At 38.0% G+C, this 23,958-nt stretch overlaps 1 protein-coding gene across 1 annotated transcript in view; it reads left to right on the top strand.

Moving 5' to 3' along the window:
* SLC9A9 (solute carrier family 9 member A9) overlaps positions 1-23,958 on the top strand; it is a 206,200-nt gene that overhangs the window by 173,535 nt on the left and 8,707 nt on the right. The window contains exon 14 of the mRNA XM_053459240.1: positions 2,211-2,290. Coding sequence (XP_053315215.1) covers positions 2,211-2,290 — 80 coding nt within the window. The remainder of the gene's footprint in view (positions 1-2,210; positions 2,291-23,958) is intronic.

Genomic DNA, 23,958 nt, shown 5'->3' with positions numbered 1-23,958 from the left:
GAAAAGGAAAAACAAATGAGGGAAGAGAGAAAGGAGAAACTTGTGCAGGGGACATGGCAACAAGGCTATGGCAGAATTTCATGGTTATATTACATTGTATATTTTCACACATCATAGATGCAAGGAACCCAAGTAGAAAGAGGAAGGAATATACAATGGTGTATCGAAGACCAGTTTTGGCATCTGTGGATAGTAGTAGGTAGTCTTGATCAGGTGAACTGGACAGGTGCATTAGGTTAAGGGCTCTGATAGTATTGTATCAGCTTGGGCAGTACACGATTGATCCTGGAGGCGATAACCCCCCAAAATCTTCAGGATTATGTTTAGCAACGATATTGGGTGGTAGCTAGAGGGCAGCGCTGGCTGTAGGAAGGAATAAGTCCCACAGCAGTTGTAGCGTTGTATGAAAAAACATAATCTTGTAGAAAAAAAATGCCATAAACACTGCAAATCTAGATAAGTCATAGGCCAGGTAATGCAACCCACTGTCAGGATGGCTTGTGAGGTGTTGGGCTAAATAGGCAAGCCATGCCAAACATAGGATACAGAGCGAGGTTGTCCTGCAGGAAGGTACCACCCATGAAATCTGCTCATGGCAGCGAGACATCTGAGGGGACGAACAAACAGGGCCAAGTGTGTGGACATGAACGTGGGGTTACCTCTGAGTTTATCTACGAAAATCAATGTACTCTATGGTAGAAAGTACACTGTGGGACTTGAGTTTGGTACAAATCTGGGTGGCCGGCCAGGGGAGGGTGAGAGCTATGATGGGCATGTTCCATAACAATTTATTGGCTCCCAGTAGAGATCTCCAGTTAGTTTCCCATGAGGATCATTTAGGGCAATTCCTCATTGGAGTGCCATGGGGCCAGGGGACCAGGCAGCTGAGTTGCCCTTATACATCTCAGATGTTGGGAGTAGAGTCTCAGAATGTCCAGCATGTAGCACAGATTGTAAGAAGTGGATCAAAGACCAGCCCTCCAACTGGATTGGAGGTAGACATAGGGTACAGTGCCATGGCAAAGGTGTAGTTGAAAGGGGAAACCCTATTCTGAGATCCCCTATGGTGAAGGTAAAAGGGTGAAGTGCTCTTCTGGAGTGAATAGTAATGAGAGAGAAGCCACCTCATGCCCTTTGAAGGGCCAGAGTCTGCGGGGTCCTACTTTTATATATTTTAGTAATACATTAAACTCTACACAATTATCTGTTTACGTGATTATGTTTATTAACTATTGTTTAGCAATTTTGCGGTTAGTTAAAAACACAATTCTCATGCTCTACTCCCGGTGCACTTCTGCAATGAGGCAGAACTTCTGGGCACAACCTCCCCCAATTGGAAGAACGAGAAGAGGCTGTCTCTCTGATTCCACCCTTTTGCGAAAATGCAACAAGAGGCCAGAATTCGAAGATGAACAAGAGATGTAGAAATGCTTCTTTTTGTCCTCAAAAACTATCCCAAAAGAATATGTCTTGCTGCGGAAAAGTTGTCCAGTCCCATATGCCCACATAGGGTATATTGTGCTGTTATATTGCTGTTGTGCTTGCTTTCCCCACTTCATAATCTGGCTGTCCATAATGCAGGGTTAATATGAAAGATTCTCCATCTCGCCGATCAAATTGTAGTTTATACAGGATCAGCACAGCCTTTCTTGCTGTAGAGGTTGGGCCTTCATAATGCAAATTCAATTATTAGTTTAAAGAATAGACCGACTATTTATCATACGTAGTAAAGGGCTATTACTGTAACAAATTATAAAAAAAATTGTAAACTCAACCCCCAGTAAGGAGGCCTAGACGAGCACAGATCACAATTGTGAGATATTTGTTTTTTTTACTTTCATGCAACATCCTGTATATGGCGCTATATAAAGCAATAATAAAAATAATAAATATATTTTGATTATAATTTGCGGTTAAGGGCATTTTCTATTCAGCTCATGGTTATTAATGGCCTTTGCATTTTCAGAAGGGCCAGTTGTTGATCAAGAGCAATCCTAGCTTGTCACCTTGTGGCTTGGTAAAAGGGCATGCTTAATAAAGTCGTCATTGGCAAAGCAAACTAACCAATCACAGTTCTGATAAGCTTTACCTGAGATGCAAAGATTTTGGAAATGTTTGCTTACAATGTTATTGTAGGAAAAAAACAGACTTCTGTTTGCAACTAATTATATGATATTTTTATTTCATTTTTTTTTTATTTATCACTATAGAGGACAGAATCCCAGAATAAGAGCTCAACAAAGGCAGAAAGCGCTTGGCTGTTCAGGATATGGTATGGCTTTGATCACAAGTATCCTTTTATTCTCTGTTACATTAAAATTGATCTTTGTGTATGCATTGGGTCACAAAATCCTGTTAAAAGTGGGTATAGCGACCAAATCTATCTGAAAAAATATGTAAAAAATACTCTGAACAGTTATTTGTAAAGGATAGAATGTCTCTCCACTTTAAAGAGCCACAGAATGCCGTTGTCTATAATTACAGTTACTTGCATACACACCCAGGTTCCCATAAACACAGTTTATAAGCAGTGCTGTGGCTTCATCTGTGATCCTGATAGACAAGGATATTTTCGTCTGATTTCTTGTCGCCATGCAGTTTGCACAGTGACTCACTACGCTGCTCTGAGGTTTCTTTTTATACTTTGGAAAAAATAGCTGCTAAAACATCACTTTAATGACTTCCATTTCAGACTGTCACCCTTCCGTGTTCTTTTAGCATAGCACCGCAACCAGGGGTGGTGCTTTTCATACTTCTCATCTGGCATTCTTACATATGTTCTCTAATTGCGTCTGCTTTTTTTCTCATCATGCTTAACATATTTGCCATCTTACATACAAAGCCAGTGCTGCCATGTTTCTAAAGATATGTTTATTCTTTAGCCCGGTACACATTGTCCGATCTTTCACAAGAATGTATAGATTTGTTGCATGTCAGCTGTTGATTATGAGTTGAGCCATTATATACAATACAAAATTCTTTGCTCGCCTCCACTGGAGATCCTTTTCTTGTTCCAGCAATTTTGTAAGGTAAACATTGTTCGGTCTTTCCTTACAGTTGACCAAGGCGCTAGTGCGTAACATATAGCAGCAGAACATCACATTTTTATTTTAAAGTGAACATGTCAGAAAAAGTATTTGCATCAGTCAGTAAACCAATATTTTAACCACTATTCAAGTGTCCTTTAGAAGTTTTTAGTAACACTGTTATGGAACTCCATGGCCTGTGTTAGGCGGCCATCAGGCTCCCCCCTGATGAGTGGCATCTGGAGTGGACCCCCCCCGCACACCTTAGGTACACAACTGATGCTTAGGGTCATTGTCCTGGTCGAAGGTGAACCCCTGTCCCAGTCTCAAATCTCTGGGGGACTAAAACAGGTTTCCCTCAAGAATTTCCCTGTATTTGGGACCATCCGTCATTCCTTCAAACCAGTTTCCCAGTCCCTAACGATGAAAAAACCCTACCGCATGATGCTGCCACCACCATGGTTCACTGTGGTGTTCTCAGGATGATGAGAGGTGTTGGTTTTTTTCTGGCCACTCTTCCCAGCTCTGTGGAGTGTACGGCTTAAAGTGGTCCCGTCCTCCTTGCCTAGTCCATGATTTTTGGTAGGCTGCCATTTCTTGGCAAGTATGTTGTGGTGCTATATTCTTTCAATTTCTTAATAATGGATTTAATGGTGCTCTGTGAGTTGTTAAACATTTTGTATATTTTATTTTATAACAGATATACGATCTGTACTTTTTCACAACTTTGTCCCTGACCTGTTTGGAGAGCTCCTTGCTCTTTATGGTGCTGCTTACTTGGTGGTGTTGGAGTGTTGGGGTCTTTCAGTACACGTGTATATATACTGAGATCATGTGACACTTTAATTGCACACAGGTAGACTTTACTTAACTAATTATGTGACTTCTGAAGGTAATTGGTTGCATCATTTTCCATTTTTAATTTTTTTAAGAATTGTTTTCAAAAAAAATATTTTCTTTATTTCACTTCACCAATATGGACTATTTTGTGTATATCCATTACATGAAAATCTAAATAAAAATCCATTTTAATTCCAGGTTGTAATGCAACAAAATAGGAACAAGTGCCCAGGGGGTGAATACTTTTGCAAGGCACTGTATGTAGTCAGGAGCATAGAATTGCTTATACAGAACGAACATGCTGCATCTCCAGCCCTTACGTTTAATTATTCCATAATATAACTGTACATAAGTGAGGACCAATGTCACCACTGCTCATTATGTAATTATTATATTACATTATATAAGCCCCAAAACAGCTAACACACATGGAGTTGGTGGCAAGGACAGAGTTTTGTTTTTTAGATTCAAATGGCATGTATTACATAGACAGACATGGGATTTGGCAAGGTTGATTTCACTTGGTACATGTATTGTATTTTATCTGGTACTTATCAACAGCAGTGCATTCAATAAATTCAGTCTAATGGCATTTAAAACCTAGCATCACATTCAGAATTCACTCTGCCTGCTTCTTGTTAAAGAGATGTCTGTTTCCTGAAGCAAGAATCTTGTTATCTCTCCTTTCATCTTAGAAAAATAATCTTCTGTAGTCTTTTATTACATAAGGAGTAAATCTCGTCCTTGGTGAATTCTGTTGAAAGTTTGTAGCTCACAGCCATCTCAAGTAGTATGACCTCAGAGATTTTAATTATATCTGCTTAGCTCTAGCTTGCCAAAATGATGCTTATCCTCTCCCATTATATGAGGATGGTTACAAATGAGTAGTCTCATGTTCCTTATTCAGTCTTGCCCCTAACCCTTTATTTCAAACCTAAAATAATGGAACATATTTGTGTGACCAAAATATGTCTTGTGGCCTTCAAGATTTGTCTAAGGTTGATTATGTTAATAATGTCAACGTAAAGGATAAGCGATTTAGAGTTCTGTTTGAATGATCCTGCCCTAGAAGGAGATTGACCTATTCAACTTAGATTTCATTTGGTTATGAATTCCTTCTTAGAGACATCAGATTTATTCTATGTTTGTTCTCATTTCCCTGAAAAATTTAATTAACCTAAAACTATAAAACTGTGAGTAATGTAGTTAGAATACAGCTATAGGGTGTCCACACACGGTTATTGTTTTACCCACTATAGAGTCAAGTGGGTTGCTCAAAAAGTCACCTAGTTTCCCTGATGAGATTCTGAAAACATGGAATGGTGATGAGAAGCTGTGTGTTGGATGATATTTATTTGTTTATGGACAACTATGCTTATACATAGTGACAAGTGACAGAAACATAACTGAGGTGCCATTACAGGTAATCAGGGTAGACAGGTGTTATCTCTGTGTAAGCTTACTGGCATCTGTGATACAGCACCCAAAAGGTGACCTCTGGTCAATTTCTAACAAAACAACTCATTAGATATGGAATATAAATTGCTTTTATATTATATAGCAATCAGACATATGCATATGCAACGCATCATTTATATGACCGGAATTAGATTGTTGGGGCTTACGTTTCTCATCATTTTATTTCAAATAGCTGGACACGTGCCATAAGAAAAATCACAAAGAAATTATCTGTGAAGCAGAAGACCCTGTTTGTGGCTATGACTATAATTCATAAATGGATGAATCCACCCTGTCAGTGTTGATTTTATGCATACAAATAGGATTTTTTTCTGATAAATTTTTCCTAGCGCATGATGGTCATTTTGTATTTTTTAGCAATGTTTTTTTTTATTTGACTTCATGATTATTTTTAACCTCTGTTCTTCCCTTTTTGTGAAGTGGCTTGATTCTGCAGTGTCAGGAGGAATATAATTGGAGGAGTAAGCCATATATATGATTTGTTAATCCCATCTACAATAAGCTATACATTATTTCCCTTTTAAAATCCGTACATCTGTGGGAACAAACAGAAATTCAGCATCCACTGAATATGGTGATTCATGGATGTTTTCTTCCTTTTATCATTCTGCTATTCATTTATATAATGTATATGTATATTAGATCTGTACCTTTTGATGTTTTGTACATTCCAACAGAGTAGTGAGTTTGATACATTATCAGAAACATATACCCACTGAGCTTTTTGCTTCCATGATAGTATCCATCAGCAATTACATTTTTGCCTGGAAACATTGGCTTGGTCACAACCCAGCATCTAATGTGCAGCTGTCAGTGTCCTAATATAAAATATGACCAGCTGGCCAGTTGTCCTTACTAACTGAAAGTCTGATCATTAATAATTCCTGTTTCATGGCATTTAACGAGATAGACTGTGGTTAAGGAGCATTATATTTATGTTGTTAATCACGATTAATACTTTTGACATTGGTAGTATTTGGAAACACCCTTGTGTGTTTTCTGATTTTTGGAAAACCCCTGCTGGGAATAGCAGCACCTGGGGAAGTAGTGTGGAAATGTGGTTTTTGAATGGAACTTTTCTATCCACCCACTCTTACAAACACAATGACTGTTACTTCCTCATGTGCCTCATTCTTGACAAAAATGATACGTTTTCTGACAAACTTTTCACAAGGCATTTTCTACCGTGTTTAGAATGTGGGTGAAACCAACAACCGCTAGAAGGTGGTCTCTCAAAAGCCCTTGAAAGAATGCTGGCAGGTATTCAGATTCGCTCCAGAGTCATGCACAATCCTTAACACACACACCAAAGAAAAAAGCAGAACTTAACCACATGAAAGATAAGTACTAAATAACAATGTCCCTTAACTAAGATGTTAAATACACAGAGCTCTGGCACCCAATGGGTTAACACTGTGACCACTACACAATATTATGAAGACAATAATTATGACCTTCCAAATGCGTGTGCTCCATATGTTTAATGTACCGGCTAAGCAAGTTGCATGGTGGTGCATATGAAAGTATCTCCCACCCAAGGGTGAATTTCCAATAAATAACAGAAACATGTTTATGGCTGTACAGGTTTTAGTCTAAAATTGAGACATTTCCATCAACTGGCTTCCTTAACAGTTTGTAGCAAAGACACAGAAACAATTTATCTTGAAGCGTGTCTGGTCCTGTCTGTCTGATTTCAGAAACGATATGCCACTCACAGCTTAGGATAAACATTTTTTTCCTAGTCTATGGTATGTTTCTTCACCTCCTCTAAATGAGTTTCCCTTGGTGTTGCAGGCTAACATGATTAGCTTTATAGGCTAGATCAAATGTGTGTAGAGATTACAGTGGTATCTCCTGGCCAAATAAATACTGCTGTCGCAATTGTAGGCAAAAGTGTTTTATCTGGCTTGTTTCTGTCATGCTGCATATAACTCATATTGCTAAATCACCTTTTGACTTTGTGCTATAGTTATTTTTTTCATTGCTGTTAATAGAATAGGCCGACTGCCTCTCTGAAACCAACATTCAAATCCTGACAACAGTGGCATATAGCATTTGGTAGACTGTATGTTGTGATATTGGCCTCTGTAACAAAAAGGAAATGTATAATGTGTATGTGTGTATTGTGAGCTCTCATGTGATGTGTTTTTGCCACCGTTACTCCAATGCCATCTTTAATTAGTTAGCTGGACTCTACTTTCTACAGTAGGCAGTCAGGGACAGTCAGGTTTAGTGATCTTGTTGGGAAGGTGGTTTAAAACGTGTTGTGAGATGGTTGAGATACGTTTCCACAAGGGAAGGCTTTCGGTTGGGGTTGACAGTTGTCACACAGTCCTCATTTTAATGGTTCCTTAGTGAGATCTGCATGAAGTAGGTAAGACTGTGGGGAATAGTTTTTTTTTACCAGGGCACTTTGTAAGGCATCCAGCAGGCCAGCCATGCATCACAATTATTAAAGAATACTAACAGATCTAAAACAGATGTATGTGATAAAATAAGCCACAAGACGATCGACCTTCAAGTAGAAGCTCATTGGAAGGTAGCAATTATTGAATCAAGACATGAAGTCTTGTAACTAGCCGCTTAACGATATATGTGTTATTACAGGCTCTAATGCTAACTCAGCCCATAACCATAATGGTAGACAAACCAAGATTTATAAAGGGGTCCTTAGAAATAAAGACCACTGCCCCTCTTGTTACAAAAATTGTAAATACATTAAACTGGCTGTGTAGGAGAGGCATAGACATTAAAAGGGTGGGACTTGAGCAGAAAACATTTAAAGAATTGGCAGCATAGGCAGAGTTCCCATTAAGCTTGCCTTTTACACATCCCCTTGCCCATGAATAATCTGCTAAGTGAAAAAAAAAGATAGACCTAGAGATCACATTTGGCAAAATCCCCCAGTGAACGTTTTGGTTTTATTGATTTAATTTATAGATTGTCTGTCTACACTTTAGACCTTTCAATATGCAATGGTTCAGTATATGTCAATAAGTAGTCTTCTTTGCACAGGCTGAGGCAGTCGGTGGCTAAGGTAGTATGAGGCTACTGAAGAATGAAATTGGAACTGGTTTTCTGAAAATAGTTAACGGGTCCCGGGAGATCTGTGCACAGTAGTACTACATCAGTATGAGAGCTTAATCAAGCAAAGCTGATGACCTTCAGTCAACACAACCTAATTAATTTATACTTCTTTGCCTTTTGTTTCTGTCCATTCATTGTGCTCTTCCCAAAGTGAGAAAGCACATTTTTCAAGTACCTTAATGACTGAGGTTCGGAGTATCTCTCCTAGAATGCTCTCTTTATTAAGGAGCTGTCACATCTTGACTAACAACATCAGGACAGATACAAGAAAATCCATTCAAGAGATGGCCCATTTATTCTTTAATGTGATGTGTTGGGGAAAAATCAATGCACACTGAACACAGTGTATACTTTACACATTGTTTTGGTCTCCGCTCAAGCCTCAGAAATGCCCTTAATTAAGATTGTGGCTAGAAAGGAGAGTTGTGCTAGAGATAAAGAGTTGCTGTACTGAGCCGAGTTGACTTAACGTGATCAAGTGCTTCGAACACCACCAGTTCTCTAAACTTTTATGGAATGATTTGGGTTGGTAATTATTTAAGGCCACAGGAGATCTAGTTGTGAAAAGTGAAATCATTTACATACTAAAATGTTCTAATTGTACAACAGCTTGTAGAATGTAAAAAAAAAACCCGGACTGAAAACCATCTGCCACTATAATATATAGGTACGTAAGGATTTGTCTTTTTAATCACTCATGCGCAGTATGCAGTTGTCGCACGCTTCCGGACTCTTCTTTAGCAGGGTGGGCATGATTGTCTAATGCTCTGTATTGTTTAGAACTGTGAAGCTCCTCTGTAAGAGAATCACACATAAGGAATCATAGGAGCATCGCTCTTCTGTAAGAGAATCACACATATTCACACACAGCAATGTTTTATAGTAAGATTTCTTGAGAAATGTGGAATGTGGCAGCCCCCTTTTAAACATATATTATAATCAGGGAAAAGAAAAAATGCCGGTGCGCTAAGCTAGTCACAGGCTCAAATAATACAAATGTGTAATACGAGGCCTACCAAACAGGTGTAAGCATGCTGCAAGAAACAGTGTATTGGCTGTACAATGTATACAAGAAACAAAAACTGTCTGCGCTTCTTACACTAATAAAGTTGGCAACAAATATATAAACATAATATAAATGAGAGGTTTTGGTTATATGAATTGGCCAAAGCATAATTAAGCTCACCCGCCACGTCTCACCCGCATACGTTTCTTGTATATATTATAATCAAACTAAAAATTATACATTTTATTTGTGAATTCAAATATTTAAACCGGGAAGGTAATTTTTTTTTTTTTCTGAAAAAAAAAAAAATGTTCATGCGACTGCTGGCTGACAATGTCTCTCATCCATTCTGCTCGAAATAAAATGTGATTTTCAGGTTATGACAAAGCAAGCACCTTCACAAAGGTCAAGTCTTCTGTCGGGGAAAATGTATATTTATTAAGGTGTTTCTGAATGAGGGTAAAACATGTAGATGAGAACTGGATTTTTTGGAAGACGAGAATAACACAATGCTATATTTGCATTTGTTTTTTTTTTTTTACAAATCTCATGAGTGTCAACCAGCCAAAACATGTCCAATCTAAAGAAAATCAATGGTTAACCAGTAATGTACCATATCATACATGCCTAAAACATTTAAATCATTTTTATACACTATGTATTGTAAGTATACACTAGGTTTGATTTCTCATATTCCTGTATTCTGGGAGAATGTCCTGATTTTGGATCCAGGTTCTTCTGCTTAGGCTTTTCTTCCAGTGCCGTTTGTCTGGAACACACAAGTAATAATAATACTGACACCTCCTCCAAAACCACAGCTCCTCATGCCAGATTCTTCCCTCCAGACATCGAGGGTTTTGTTATCCTGTAAAAATGCCATGTACAGTATATAGACTATACTTAGAGATATCTCTTAAAATGGTTTACCATTCATTGACAGGCAACGCATCTCTTCGTTATTTAAATGAAATATGTAAGTAAATATCAACCATCACATTCTCTGACCACATATTTGGGTTACACTGTCCTGAGTGACCTAGCAGTTTTGAAACTAATTCCGAATTTCATGAGCTGACAAGTCTTGTGAGAGGTGATTGCATATCTGTCTGCATCAGTATGACATTTCACACCGCTGTCCTCTAAATGGCAAAATCTAACAAGACATGCAATGTCAGACCAGGGCACACTGGAAACGATGTTATGAAGAGCGGCATCTGTAAATGCTCTATAATTGCTTATTCTCGTTGTTAGTGTCTTTGGCCCTTGTGGAAATACACATGGGGCTGAGGAACAAATTATTTGACAGATGGAGAACTGTGTTTACATTTATTTTGATAAAAATGTTTGAGTGACAGATGCTTGGCCCATGGGCAGGGCTTCAAGAACTGAACTTCAGGTTATATGAAGTTCAAGGTTCTCGGGTGTTTTTTTTTAAAAATGCATTGGTTTTGCAGAATGGGATAAACGTAGTATTCCTTATTCATCTATGCTATGGCAGAGGTTTCTGGTGTACAGTTCCTGCCCAGAAGGAAAATGTAAAATAAAGAATGGACTATTTAGTTGTGTATAATTCTTTTTCAAAAAACATGTTTTTATGACCAAATCTACTCTTGCAATTCTACGCACTTTTTTTTTCCAATAATCTAGCTGTTACTCATTTTCAACACTCACTAGAGATAACTCAGATAAAATACTAGTGACAACTCTAAATAAAGAGAGTATAGTTCTGCAGACCCCACCTGTCTCCTAGTAACTCTACCTTGAGTCTGTTAGTCTGATGATCATGATCATATTGGAAATATCCCCTGCTGTTTGCATATCCCAACCTCTGGCACACAAAACGTTAAAATTACTGGGTATATTTTCTTCATATTATTGTTACTTTAAAAAAAGGAAAATCCTTGAAAAGACAAGTGCAAAGTAAAGTAAAATACATCTAAAACTATTTTCAGCCATTAGCAAGACAATTTTTTATAATGATATCAAATTCTTACTTATTTTCTCAGCTTGCGTACCTTATTGAACAAACCCTTTATCATTTGTGTCATTTCACAAAATTATATTTCATTCCATTTAGAATCTACGAACAGTACATCAGATTCAATACACCTCTTTTGTTGCGTTGCATACAAATCCCTGAAATAATGGCATCATTGATTGGTGATATAGATTCTGTGTAATCCTGACAACCACCCAAGATTACCATCACTAGGAAGACATTCAGGGTAGAATGACCTGATCAATTTTAAACCCATGCCAATGATAAAGTCATATTAATTATATGAGCCACGTTGTTATTAGACGCGTTATACAGAATGGAGCAGAGCAATATCTTAGGTGAGCAAGCAGGGTGTTATTTAGTGGGTTTCTTTCATTTTGACACTGGGTGTTGTGCTACACAAGTTAAAGGGACAGTTTAATGTTCCACATAGCCCCACCAGTCAGGAATGCATATTAAAGTATTAATATGTATTTATCACCTTTATTAGTAAAATGTGGGTGCTACGGTGAGTGCGGACTCCCACCAACGTCACGGGACGTCAGTGGGTAGTCCTGGCCGCGTCCCGCAAGGGAAGGCTCCGGGTAAGCGGAGCCTAGAAGTTCCCAGGTATGCTTATTCTATGAGTTGCCTACAATGCTTGGATTGCCTCTTTTGTGCCTTGTGTTTGGAAACTACCTGATTCACCTCCCGAGAATCCTATGCTCTTGTATAGGCACCTGCCTTTTGGGTTCTACTGGCAAACATACAGGTAGGTCCACAAAAGGTGTGACAAGATGTTTTTGCCCAGGAGATCAGGCTGTCAGTTGCTGGCTGCCTTCTGACTGATCATGTGTAATGCTGCTCACAGGAATGTGATTACACAATTGGACGTTGCCTTCTGGTGGGTGTCAGTGCTCACTTGAAGAGAGAGGAGAATCAGGGTCTTTCTAGGGTCTGGGCTCTCTTGTTGCTCCCCCTGCTGGCAGATGCCCACTGGAAGTTTACTGGAGGACAGGAGAGACTCAGCAGGGTCTGCCTAGACTATGGCTTGTGATCAGTGCAGTGGAGACATGAGCATTTCTCCCTCTTCCCACAAAAGGAAATTAAAATATATATTTTTTTACCTTTCACTGCCCCCAACCCCTTATGTTAGAAGTACAAAAATATTACCCAATAGGGTACTATGTAAGAGATGAATTTGGACCTCTAGAACCTTAAATATATGTGGGGTATATCTGTAATCGGGATGGTGCTGAACATGAATTGGATCATCATTCATCTGTGGCACCTACTGTGCAGAAGAAACTGAATGCAAAATTGTAAAAAAAAATAAAAATCTGTTTTTTTTTAGTATAGTTTTTTTACATACTAGCACTCAGTTTTGCTTTGCATGTTTCTGAAAGCTCTATTTTTTTCTGAAAAAAAAGATGTATAATTTGCGTGGGTACATTATACTTGGTAAAGAGGAATCTAGGTGAAATTCACATATGGTACAAATGGCAAAAAACATCCGGTAATGATGGCACTAAAATGCAGGAGTAGATTAAAGGGAAGTCAGCCTATCAAGTCAACCTATGCAGCCTCACCAACAAAAGAATGCATATTAAAGGCACTTGCATTTGGGAGAAGCTGCAGGTCCAGGGCTTCAGTGCAATTCCCCTAAGTGGTCTAGTTTTTACAGCACTGATCCAAGCAGCGAATATACCATGTGGGTGCATGCAGCAGGAGATGTGAGGAGTGAGGATAGAGGAAAATGCATAGGGGATTTTGCAGAATCCCTCCATGCATTTGGAAAGGGGACCTCTCAATAGAGATTTTAAGGGACCACTAGGCTATCTATTAAAGTAAATTGGATGGCCTAAGTGTCCATTTAAGTCCTGTTCTCTGTAGATGACATTTGATGAAAATACCAATTTCAGTTTTGAGCTGACCAGCCTCTGTTTCCACAAAATAAGGGCAATGTGACCTAAAGTAAATGTAAATTGTTGTTACATATGCCTATGTCCTTTAGAAATTCAACTCTGTTCTGAAAGTATCAACTGAATCACTTAATAGGAACTGTTTCTTCTCTAACCTCAAAAGATGTGTTTGTTTTGCCTTTTTTATAAATCAAAATGGATCCCCTATGGGGTGTATACAGTATTCTGCTTACCAAATAAATCATAGGGGATGTCCATACTGGCCCTTAATAATCATGCTGGGATTTCCATTGCAATTATCCTACTGCAACTAACTGACTGTTATATTGTAATACTCTAAAGTTATTATCTGAGTGAAAACTCCATAACTTAGATTGGGCAGTTTAAGTATTCACTTATACCATAAATAATAATAATAAGCTTCCACTCTTCTTTGCACAGCTTCTATTTTGGAATATTTGCCCATTCATCCATTCGAGAATTTGTGAGGTCAGACACTGATGTTGGATGAGAAGACCTGGCTCGCAATCTCCATTCCAGTTCATCCCAAAGGTGTTTAATGGGATTGAGGTCTGGGCTTTGTAATCAGAATGCATTTACCTGCCTCATACTATGTTATATTAGAGATGGAATATTTGATTATTTTAGAAATTATCCATATGTCTGAGTGATATAATGCTATACACAAAGAATAACTTTTATGTTGTTTTTCTTCAATGGATATTGCAAGGAATGACTACTAGAAGTCTTTTTAGTCATTTAGGTAGAATTATTAAATTGTCTCCAGTTGTTCAATAAATACTTCATTTTATTAAGCTAAAGAAATTAGCAAAGAGGTAGAGATGAATTAGTACATTAAGATTATTACATTTCTCAGCAAGATAAAAAGAGGTCTTTAGTGATCTAAAGAAAAAAGCAGATCATTTACCAAATTTTAATTAAGTTCCGCTTACTGTGCGTATTAATTACAGATTTTTTTTATCTGCCTTGATCCCTAAACTAAGCATCTTTTGTTTTTTTTTTTTATTGAAGTTTCATCTTTAACAGACATGTCCATTATCATTCCACTAAACCTGGATGAATAAAGGCAATGTTGCTTGTTCTGCAGATGTAACCGAGTATTTTAAGACATACTCAAACCATACTTTGTAATAAAGCACATCGCAGTGCATCACGCAGCAGTACCTAGCTTAACAAGTCCCTCACAAAAGCAATTTATTACATGAAAGTTTAGAATTCAGTATTTGTTTCTTCCGGGATTTGTGGTTTTACAGAGAGACGAGAGTATAAAGTTGCAATTAATCCTTAATTGCGCTCCCTGGCATGTTTGGCAGATCATTCTTGTTTTCTTCTGAAGGGTTAATCCTGTGAAACAACACAAATGTTTAAGATGCATTTTTAGTTTCTATGCCAACATCCTATAGGTGCTTGCTTTTGTTTCACATGATTAAAATGTTACATGGTTAAACAATGTCTTTGAAGTGTTTGGTAAGTCAGAAGTTCTGGGAATGATGTTTCTAATACAGCATTTTGCTCTAAAAACGCAAAATTCTGAAGAGTAGGTGGAACGGAACCTTTAAACGTTCCTGATATCGATTGCCTACCTTCAAGAGCCAACATCTGTATTGATGGTTTTCTAGTTAAGAGCTACAATCCCCCTGTGTTCTGATATAGGATATGCTATATTTTAATATATATTCACCTTAGAAGTGTAGTCGTTTTAAGAGCTCTTAGTGAACCAAATGACAAAATGAATTGCTCTTATCTAATTGCATGTGCTTTTGGGAGTGGAAATGTCTGTGATTTGCAGATATTATTAATCTTTCATTAGTTTATGGGGTTAATAATAAAAGTAGTGCAGCCTAGAGTTCTCTTTTAGGATCATCTTCCGTTTTTCCTTATAAATTCCCTGAGTGTGATTTCACTAGCTGTCGGAGACAAAGACGTTTATTGTGGTTGATCCATCCAAAACAAGATGGATTTGCTGGAGACTTCTGACTCAGAGTCTGGCCTGTGATCCAAGAGCATGGGGAGAGTCGTGCTGAGATGCCAAAAACTGGGGAGGTTCTGGACGTTAACAGAAAGCCTATTGGGGCTGCCTGGCTGATCCTTAAACACAATGTGTCATTTGCACAGCCTTGGACAACTCCAAAAACCACTCCCCACACGTTGGCAGAAGCAGGAGGCAAGTCTGTAATTTTAGTGAAGATCATTGTGCATTGCAAACCTCTTGTGACCACTGTGGGTCTAGTAATTCACTTGGACCATCCGCACAAAACATGTTCTACACTGCTAAGTCTTTTTGGCCCTAATGCTAGTTGAAGCAACCTGGGTGATGAAGCAGCTGGAAGACTATACTCATACATGAGAGCTTTATAAAAGATCCGCTGAGACTCTGTTTAAAATAACTCTTTAATAGCATAACACAAATAATATTGTAGTAGCTTGCTAATGATGGCAACCAAACTGTTCCACTAACAGTCATTCTGAATTAATCGCCTGAATGCACTGTATGTATTTCAACATTAATACAACATGGAGAAAAGCACCAATTTCATGTGAAGATTAAGCATTAGCGTTAAGCATGTACTGTTATCTACATTGGCTTAACATCTTGAGTTACCTTCCGGGTTCTCCTTCCACCCACAAGGTCAGGAAAAAGTCCAGAATAGCTATAAAGTACACAATGGAGGTTGGATCAAGCAACTCGCTTATTAATAATGTACTCGACCGACCAGTGGCATGTGGATTCATGTTGGATCAACTGCCCTTTCGGGTTGGCAGGTATATGTTACACCACCTGTTAGGAGATAAATGTGTTCTATGAGATATATATAAATCCTCATTTTTTATTTTGTGCAACAACACATTTGTACAGACTGTCTAAGCCAGTTTCTATTGTAGGAAATCTCCTGCTGAGATCACTAGACAAATTTCTCTTTTTTTGTTCTTTCTTGACACTTTCAGTTGAAATCATCCGCTATGCTTGACGTTCCTTCAGTTGTATTCCTTGTTAAACTTTAACTTGTTAAAAAAAAAACAAATATCAAAATATAGCTGACATTATATAAATTAAAATTCAGCAAGCTGTTTAATGTGACCTTTAGAAAAGGAAATTATCACTTTCACTTTTTATTTAACCACTGTTTTTGTAATATTTACAGTGCTGGATCATCCAACTAGTTTAAATAAAATACAAAGACGACACGAGTAGATAATGGCTCTCGCCATGGTTAACTGGAGTCCCACAGCCTTAGAAATGGCATTGTATCCCTTTCCAGACTGATAGTTCTCAATGCTTCTCATCTGATCATTTTGAGACCTTGTAGCCCACTTCACTTTGCAAGACTATTCAGTTGGTATTTAGATCAAACAGGGCTGGGTGCGTCTAGTGAAATTTAATTGCTGTCAATTCAGTTTGATTAATTTGTTAAAATGATAAAAAGGTTTTGTACCGTGTTAGCCGTTGAAAAAACAGGAGAATGTAATATGCTGTACCACCTCCGTAGACTGCTTGCATATTGATTTCTTTTGCTTGGGGCTTGCACTTAAAAGAATGCTACTGCCGTATATCTAGTTAACAGTTAAATAACTCCAAACTTGCAGTGACAGCAGGTAGTTCCCCTGCTGCTAAACCAGGGGGCAGATTGTCTCTCCTGATGAAGAGACCTAACAACTTGGTCTCGAAAGCTCGCAATTAAACTCTCAGTTAGCCAATAAACGGTATCATTTTAACTATACTTTTCTCCTATTAATTTGTTACGTTAGTAACTAAGGGGGCAATTACTTTTTTCCATAGTGTCAGAAAGGGTTGGATAGCTTTTCTTCTATAAATCATCATTTAAAAACTGCATTTTGGCTTTACTTGGGTTATCTTTGTCTAATAATAAAATTAGTTTGATCTGAAACATTTAAGTGTGACAAATATGCAAAAAATGAAGAAATCTAGTTAGCTCCCAAGCCCCCAGAGAATTGTAATGTAAATAAATAAAGAGGGAGATAACATTCTGAGTTCTCATTTCCCTTCTAACCCTGATGATTGCATCAGTGAAAAGGACAGAGCTCTGAGCTGACAGGACAGTGAGTAGTATTGTACTGGCAGATCATGTCCCCAGGAGGATGAGAATAAGTCTGGAGAAGAGGAAGAGGTACACTAAAATAAGATGTTAAATCCAGAGCCTCTGGGGCAAATCCGCGGAATGCTCTGGGATTATCGTGACTGTGTCTATTATTTTACCTGTACAATTATATTTGAAGAAAATGAGCAGTGGGCCACCAGTGCCTCATCTCCCAAAAGACAAACTGCCCCCTGGTTTAGGAGCAGGGGAACTACCTGCTGTCACTGCAAGTTTGGAGTTATTTAACCGTTAACTAGATATACGGCAGTAGCGTTCTTTTAAGTGCAAGCCCCGAGCAAAAGAAATCAATATGCAAGCAGTCTACGGAGGTGGTGCAGCATATTACATTAGAAAAACCCAGAAAGAAATTGAAAATTAATTCACGTTATTGATTTTTCCATACGCAAGTGATTTTTTTTAAGCACAGTACACAGGACCTTGATCTTATGAAACTGTTGAATATTTATATTCTCTGATTAATTTGTACAATGGTGTTTTTGCAAGGCTGTACTGCAGGCCCCCACCAATCCTTAGAGTCTGAGGCAGCCCCGTGCATCTGGAGCCAACAGATAGTAGTGTGCACGGATACGAACAGTGCTACTTGAGACACAATGTACTATGCCATCATCGTAGGTGTTAGGAACACCTATTTATGACAGCATAGAACATCATGTGGCCCTTGTGAGATGCGGTTCATTTGTCTCACAGAAGACATCATCCACAATTTGAATTTAATTTTCAATTACACTTTATGCTCATTCTCTACCTAACTGCCTCACTCTCATACTACTTCCCTCATTCCCTACCTTGCCCAGAGCCTTCTTTGTAGCTTGTACTGTGGGATTATGTAACATCACATTACGTGACTTTGATGCATTCCCACCCCTGAAAATAATTTTGGTCCAGTAAGGAGGGTTATGGGTTATGCCCCCCCCAGACAGCCAGCCTGTTTTATTTATTGTGTAATTCTACATACAGAATAAGGAGTAATGTGTATATTGTGTGTGTAGGAGGGCACATGTAGAGAAGATAATAATAGAGAGTTTGAAAAAGTAAAAACATTTAGAAATGTGTCAGTATTATTTTGGTGACAACAGATGCCATTAAAGGGGCACACACCATTTATATAGCATATTCTTACATAATGGTATAAAACATATAGTGCTGTTATGCTCTGCTTGATGTAGAGGCAGTCACGGTTCTGTGTTGCCATACCTCTATGCTTGCCTTGAAATCAGGCTCCAGGGAACGAGGATGTTGTAGAACTTCTCTCTGATACCCCATGACATTTTCTGTTTCTGGATGAGCTACAAGGAAATCCAAAGTGAGCTACCAGTTAAAAATCTATTCTATATTGAGATAACTGCCTGTGTGTCTTCCAAAGATAATTGTAATTTAAAAAAGAAAACCCGGCAATCATGATAGTTGGCCTGCCTACAGTTTTTCAATGTGATGTATATAATACATCGCTCACATACAGGGGTTAGTATTTCTAACAGTTAGTGTTAATCTAATGCCACTGTTCTCTTGTCTTACACAGCATTCCCTGAAGATGTTACGTTTCCCGCGTTGATAGTGTGTGACTGTGATGTCACTACACATTAAGCAGCGATCAGCATATAAAGCAACCCATTCATGACAGTAGTAAAAGGACGCTCTAGAAGAAGTCTTGTGACTGTGCCTTGGGTACAGGCGTTTATGCTAACGACAGAAATTCCATTAACAGCAATTACTCTGGAAAATGAAATATGACAGCTCTCCTTTTCTCCATTTTTGAATCTCAGAGTATGTTGAGACTGGTTAAGAAATGTTTTGTCTCGGGGCAAAACTATATTCTGGAATGGTGAACATCTAGTGTCATGTACAGTATACATGCACGTGTATACAGTTTATAACGTATTTAATAAACATGGGGAGGGATGCACGTGTTTGATAAATATTTAGACAGAGGTGGCATTAAACTGGTCAGGAAAGGATGAACAGTGTAGTTAAAGTTGAAATAACCATAGGCAATATGGAACTAAGTACCTTTAACATAGTTCAGAACAGATATGGTTAAAAGTTAGTGCATTAGCAGCTGTTCCTCTGCATCTCTGATCTCACCAGATGGCACATTTGAGATGTTTGTTGAAGCTGATTAAAAATACATCTAAGCATAAAATCCTCATGAATGCTAACATATATGTGTTGGTAATTCTGTATCATATGTACTATTAATTCTGGAATATAATAATATAATATTTCTTAGGTGTACACCACTGTAAAAGCGGTTATTGAGTTATAAAAACGTACGTTCACTTTTTGGTAATTGGCCAACACTGTGAAAGATGGATACTGTGCATCTTCAGGATTTATCCTTCTATGTTAGAGGAACGCAGATATGTGCCAAAGTACAAGGAAATGAGTATTATGTCCTAAGACTATATGGAAGAAGTAATATTTTTATATATAAATTAAGTTAGCATGTCTCATATATTGTAGATGAGTATTTGTCAGTGACCTGATTTAAAATGTCTATAATTTGAATAATATCATATTGTTTATCCATGACTACAATTTCCAGGTCACATATTTTACTTAGTTTACATTCGTAGTCTTGAGTTCTTTCCAGACAGCCTTAAACGAGAAGTGATTACCTACTTTCAGTGAATTGATCTGTGCTTACTTAGAAATGCTTGTCTATCACATTGCTTGTGGCTGTGAGGCCTAACAAGTTGTTTCCATACATTATTATAGTCTCATCCGGGCAATTTAACCTCCATTTCTATATTCCAAAACTTGTGAAGTAAAGCAGCACAGTCCTGCCTATAGCAGCCGATCAGACTCGTGTCTTATTAGAAGACTGGCATCTCATATTTTTTAATGTTTACGTTAATGTTTACATTTTTTTAATGTTTACGTCTGCATAATCTTCACTGCATAGTTTATAACTGTACATGGCGCCTAGTTCAGATGTAATCCTGTTTTTATATGTGTATACTTTAGCACTCCTGATATTTTTAATATTTGATGCAGCATAAAAAGGAAAAGTTGTACTGCCCATATTTCTCTTTAACTGAATTTTACAAATATCAGAAACGTATCTATACAATACAGTATACATGATACAATAAGGACAGTAAGTATATGTAAGAATTAGTTGCATGGATAAAAATCAGCCCTGGCATTTTAACCCTATTAGAGCCAACCATGTATGGTTTTTGCTGTAGACTCCAGCAGCAAAAGCTGCAGATTGGCCATAGACTCTAATACAAAATTGAAAAACTACTATTCTAACCACCGAAGAAGAAGAAAAAAAAAAAAGATTAGTGCCTTTAGGCTGAGATCAGATGGCTTGTAATATATTGGCTTCTAATATATCACAATGGTTAAGGTCAGAGCTTTATGCAGGTCACTTGAGTTCCTCCACACCAAACTCGTCAAACTATGTTTTTATTGACACACTCACACAACTACCCAATTATGCTCACACACACACAATTACACATTCATGCTCTCACACACAATTAAACATTCATGCTCTCACACACGCAATTACACATTCATGCTCACACACGCACAAAATTACACATTCATGCTCTCACACACAATTACACATTCATGCTCACACACATATATACAATCACCCCCCACACACACTTACCTCTCACTGCTCATGTAGCTTGCTATCCAGCTGCTCGCACACTGTGCAGGCATGCCTCTGTTTCACCGTGGGGACACATGACATAACGATACGCTTCTGTCTCCCCATGCCGGTTCAAAATAGTTTAGAAAAGGCCCTTGCGACCTGGAATTGGTATGCGAAGAGAAGAACAAGGGGTTGCACTGTGCCCCCTATAGCCACAGCTGCAAGCTCTGTGACCCCTGTACTTACACCAGTGGCCCTCAGTCCCTGTCTGAGGGCACAGTCACTGGCTTACTTATATATGTAGCCTGTCTGGGTCAGCATCACATTTTTTAAGAGATGCTAAAGATTCTGAGAAGTTTATAGTGTTCAGTGATGACCTCTTTTCTCAAAATAACTTCCAGAAAATTAACTTAATGAAAAGAAGAATGAATCTGTGAGGAGCTGCTGCTCTAAAGACAAATCCAGCTACATATATTTAGGACAGAAAAATGTCCTTCTAATTGTAACAAATGTGCCAGTAATAAGCAAGATGAGATATTATTGGGAAAGCTAGAAAATGCAATTGCAAGGAGTTTTCTAATCCGATTGCATGTCAGCCAGAGTAATCCATAGTAATTCAATATTCCTTTTATATCTGTAAATACCCCTACAAAGAGGATATGCACTATGCAGGAGTTAATATATTTGAGCCGCCTTTAACTAATGTTCCTGTCACTGTAGCTCTGAATTATTGGGTTTTGCCCTTGAAAAATGCTGCAGGGGACTTTACAATGATATTAGACAGTTACTCTTATTCTTAACACATGAAAAACAAACAATAAAACCTTTTAACAGCTACTGATTCCCTGCAGATAAAGAAACCTACCTATCAGTGAGTAGTCCTGAACAGATCTTAAATAACTTGTATTAATACTAATAATGATAACCGTGATACTAATGAGCAAATGATGCACCTATTATTATTTCTTTGTGGAATTGTACTTTGTTACTAGACAGGTTAGTAAACTATCTTTTATGGTAAATGGCAATCCTCACGTACCAACGAGAGCAGTTTTTCTGTTTGAGGCTTTGTTAGTTTACATCTGAGAGGTTGTAATGCAAAAGTCATAGAGGTTAACATAGTTAAGGGAATTTAAACGTGCATGGGATAGGCATAAAGCAACGACGATGAGACCAAGCACTGATTATTGTCTGAGTCTTTACAGCAAAAGAAACAGGCAGACTAGATGGGCTCAATGGTTCTTATCTGCCATCAAATTCTATGTTTCTATGTCTGGAAGACAGACACAAATGGATCCCCCCCTGTGCGCACCAAAAATAAATCCTAAATTCTTAGTTTCAATACTGTAGGACAAATGATGTCACCTTCACATCCTTTATTGTGACTAAATTCCATTATTGTAATTGGAAATATCTAACGTTGCCATTCTACTTAGAAACATAATTTCTCTCTCAAAACCTTCCCTAATAGCCTTGGAAAAACCTACCCCAAGCTCCCCCCACACACCCCAGGAATCCCGAAATAAAGACACACTAGCCAAATTGAGGTGGGTAGGGAATTTGGCCACAGCTTTATTGATAAGCCCCCACATCGGCAGAACTTAGTCTTAAGACCTGGTTGGCGGTTCCTCCAGGAATGTGACCAAGCGTCAACGTAGCTGAGATGCCATAAGCCAACTTCAAGACACCTCTCCACAAACCCTTCTGGCTGAGCACAAGGATCGCTAACTGGATCACTGCTGGCCAAGGGAACCAGCCGCACCTCTGCTGTGACAATAAAGCAAAATAAACAAAACACACAAACACGCAAAAAATACCCCAGAAGCCACATAACTTTTTATTATACCAACCAGAAAGGGAGATTGGGTGGTAAGATCTAACCCTCAGCCAACGCAGGGGGTAGGGCTAAGACATCACCTTTCTTTTAAACCCCAGGCCTTCAATTTTGTTGCAGGCTTAACCAACAGAAAAGGAGGTTGCTGGCAGGCAGCTAGTGTCTCCCTCTCCTATTGGTCCAGATAATAATTAATAATTAATAATTAATAATTGTAATAGTGCCATCATTTTTAAACATTTCTCACACCCATGGAAGGGCAATAAATATGATATTCCTACCAATATTAATTCTCAGTTTGTAAAATACTTGATTTTCAGCTTATGTATTTTCATTACTGATTTATTATTGATTCATTTGAATGATGTATACATTTTTTATGTATTGATTTTCTTGTGTCCTGAATTACTTACATACTCATTGAATTGTATATGTTTTGACCATTTTTAGTTTGATCATGTCTACATCAGTACAATATGTGGGGGGGGGGACGTGTGGCCTATATTCAGGTAAATATGGTAACTATTTACCTGAATCGGGACTCTCACGCATCTGCCGTGAATGTCTGAATTTGAAACTTATTTTAAATGATTTGCTGGTTTTTTTTTGCATGTTAACTGTGGAACAGCATCACACTAATACTTTTGGTATGTGTATCTCTTTTTGGGCTCTTTTTTGCTTCGATTGAGTGCACTTCCATTCACTAAATATTTCACTATAAGGCAACACTTATTTGTCATGTGACATAAAAGCAAACATTGAATAGATTTTCCAATAGAAAGGAAAAAAGTTTCTTAATGTTTTTCAGTTGTGTTGGTGTTTTTCTATCAACACCTTTAATCCAGGGAGCTGAGATCTGGCACAACTAGCATCATCTATTCAATGTTATGTCCTGTAGTCATTTCCCTTACCCTGCCCAAACCAGTCAACGACAATCAGCAACTTAACTACAGGCTAGAGATAACTTAATGGGGAGGGATAATCGTGCCGTCCTTGATCTAGTTATGATATGGTATTGGGGAATGCATTTTGAATGTATA

Source organism: Spea bombifrons, chromosome 3, assembly GCF_027358695.1.
Source record: "Spea bombifrons isolate aSpeBom1 chromosome 3, aSpeBom1.2.pri, whole genome shotgun sequence".
NCBI classification, from domain to species: Eukaryota; Metazoa; Chordata; class Amphibia; order Anura; family Pelobatidae; genus Spea; species Spea bombifrons.
The sequence above is the reverse complement of the archived record's forward strand: the minus strand, read 5'-3'. Positions and strand labels throughout refer to the sequence as shown.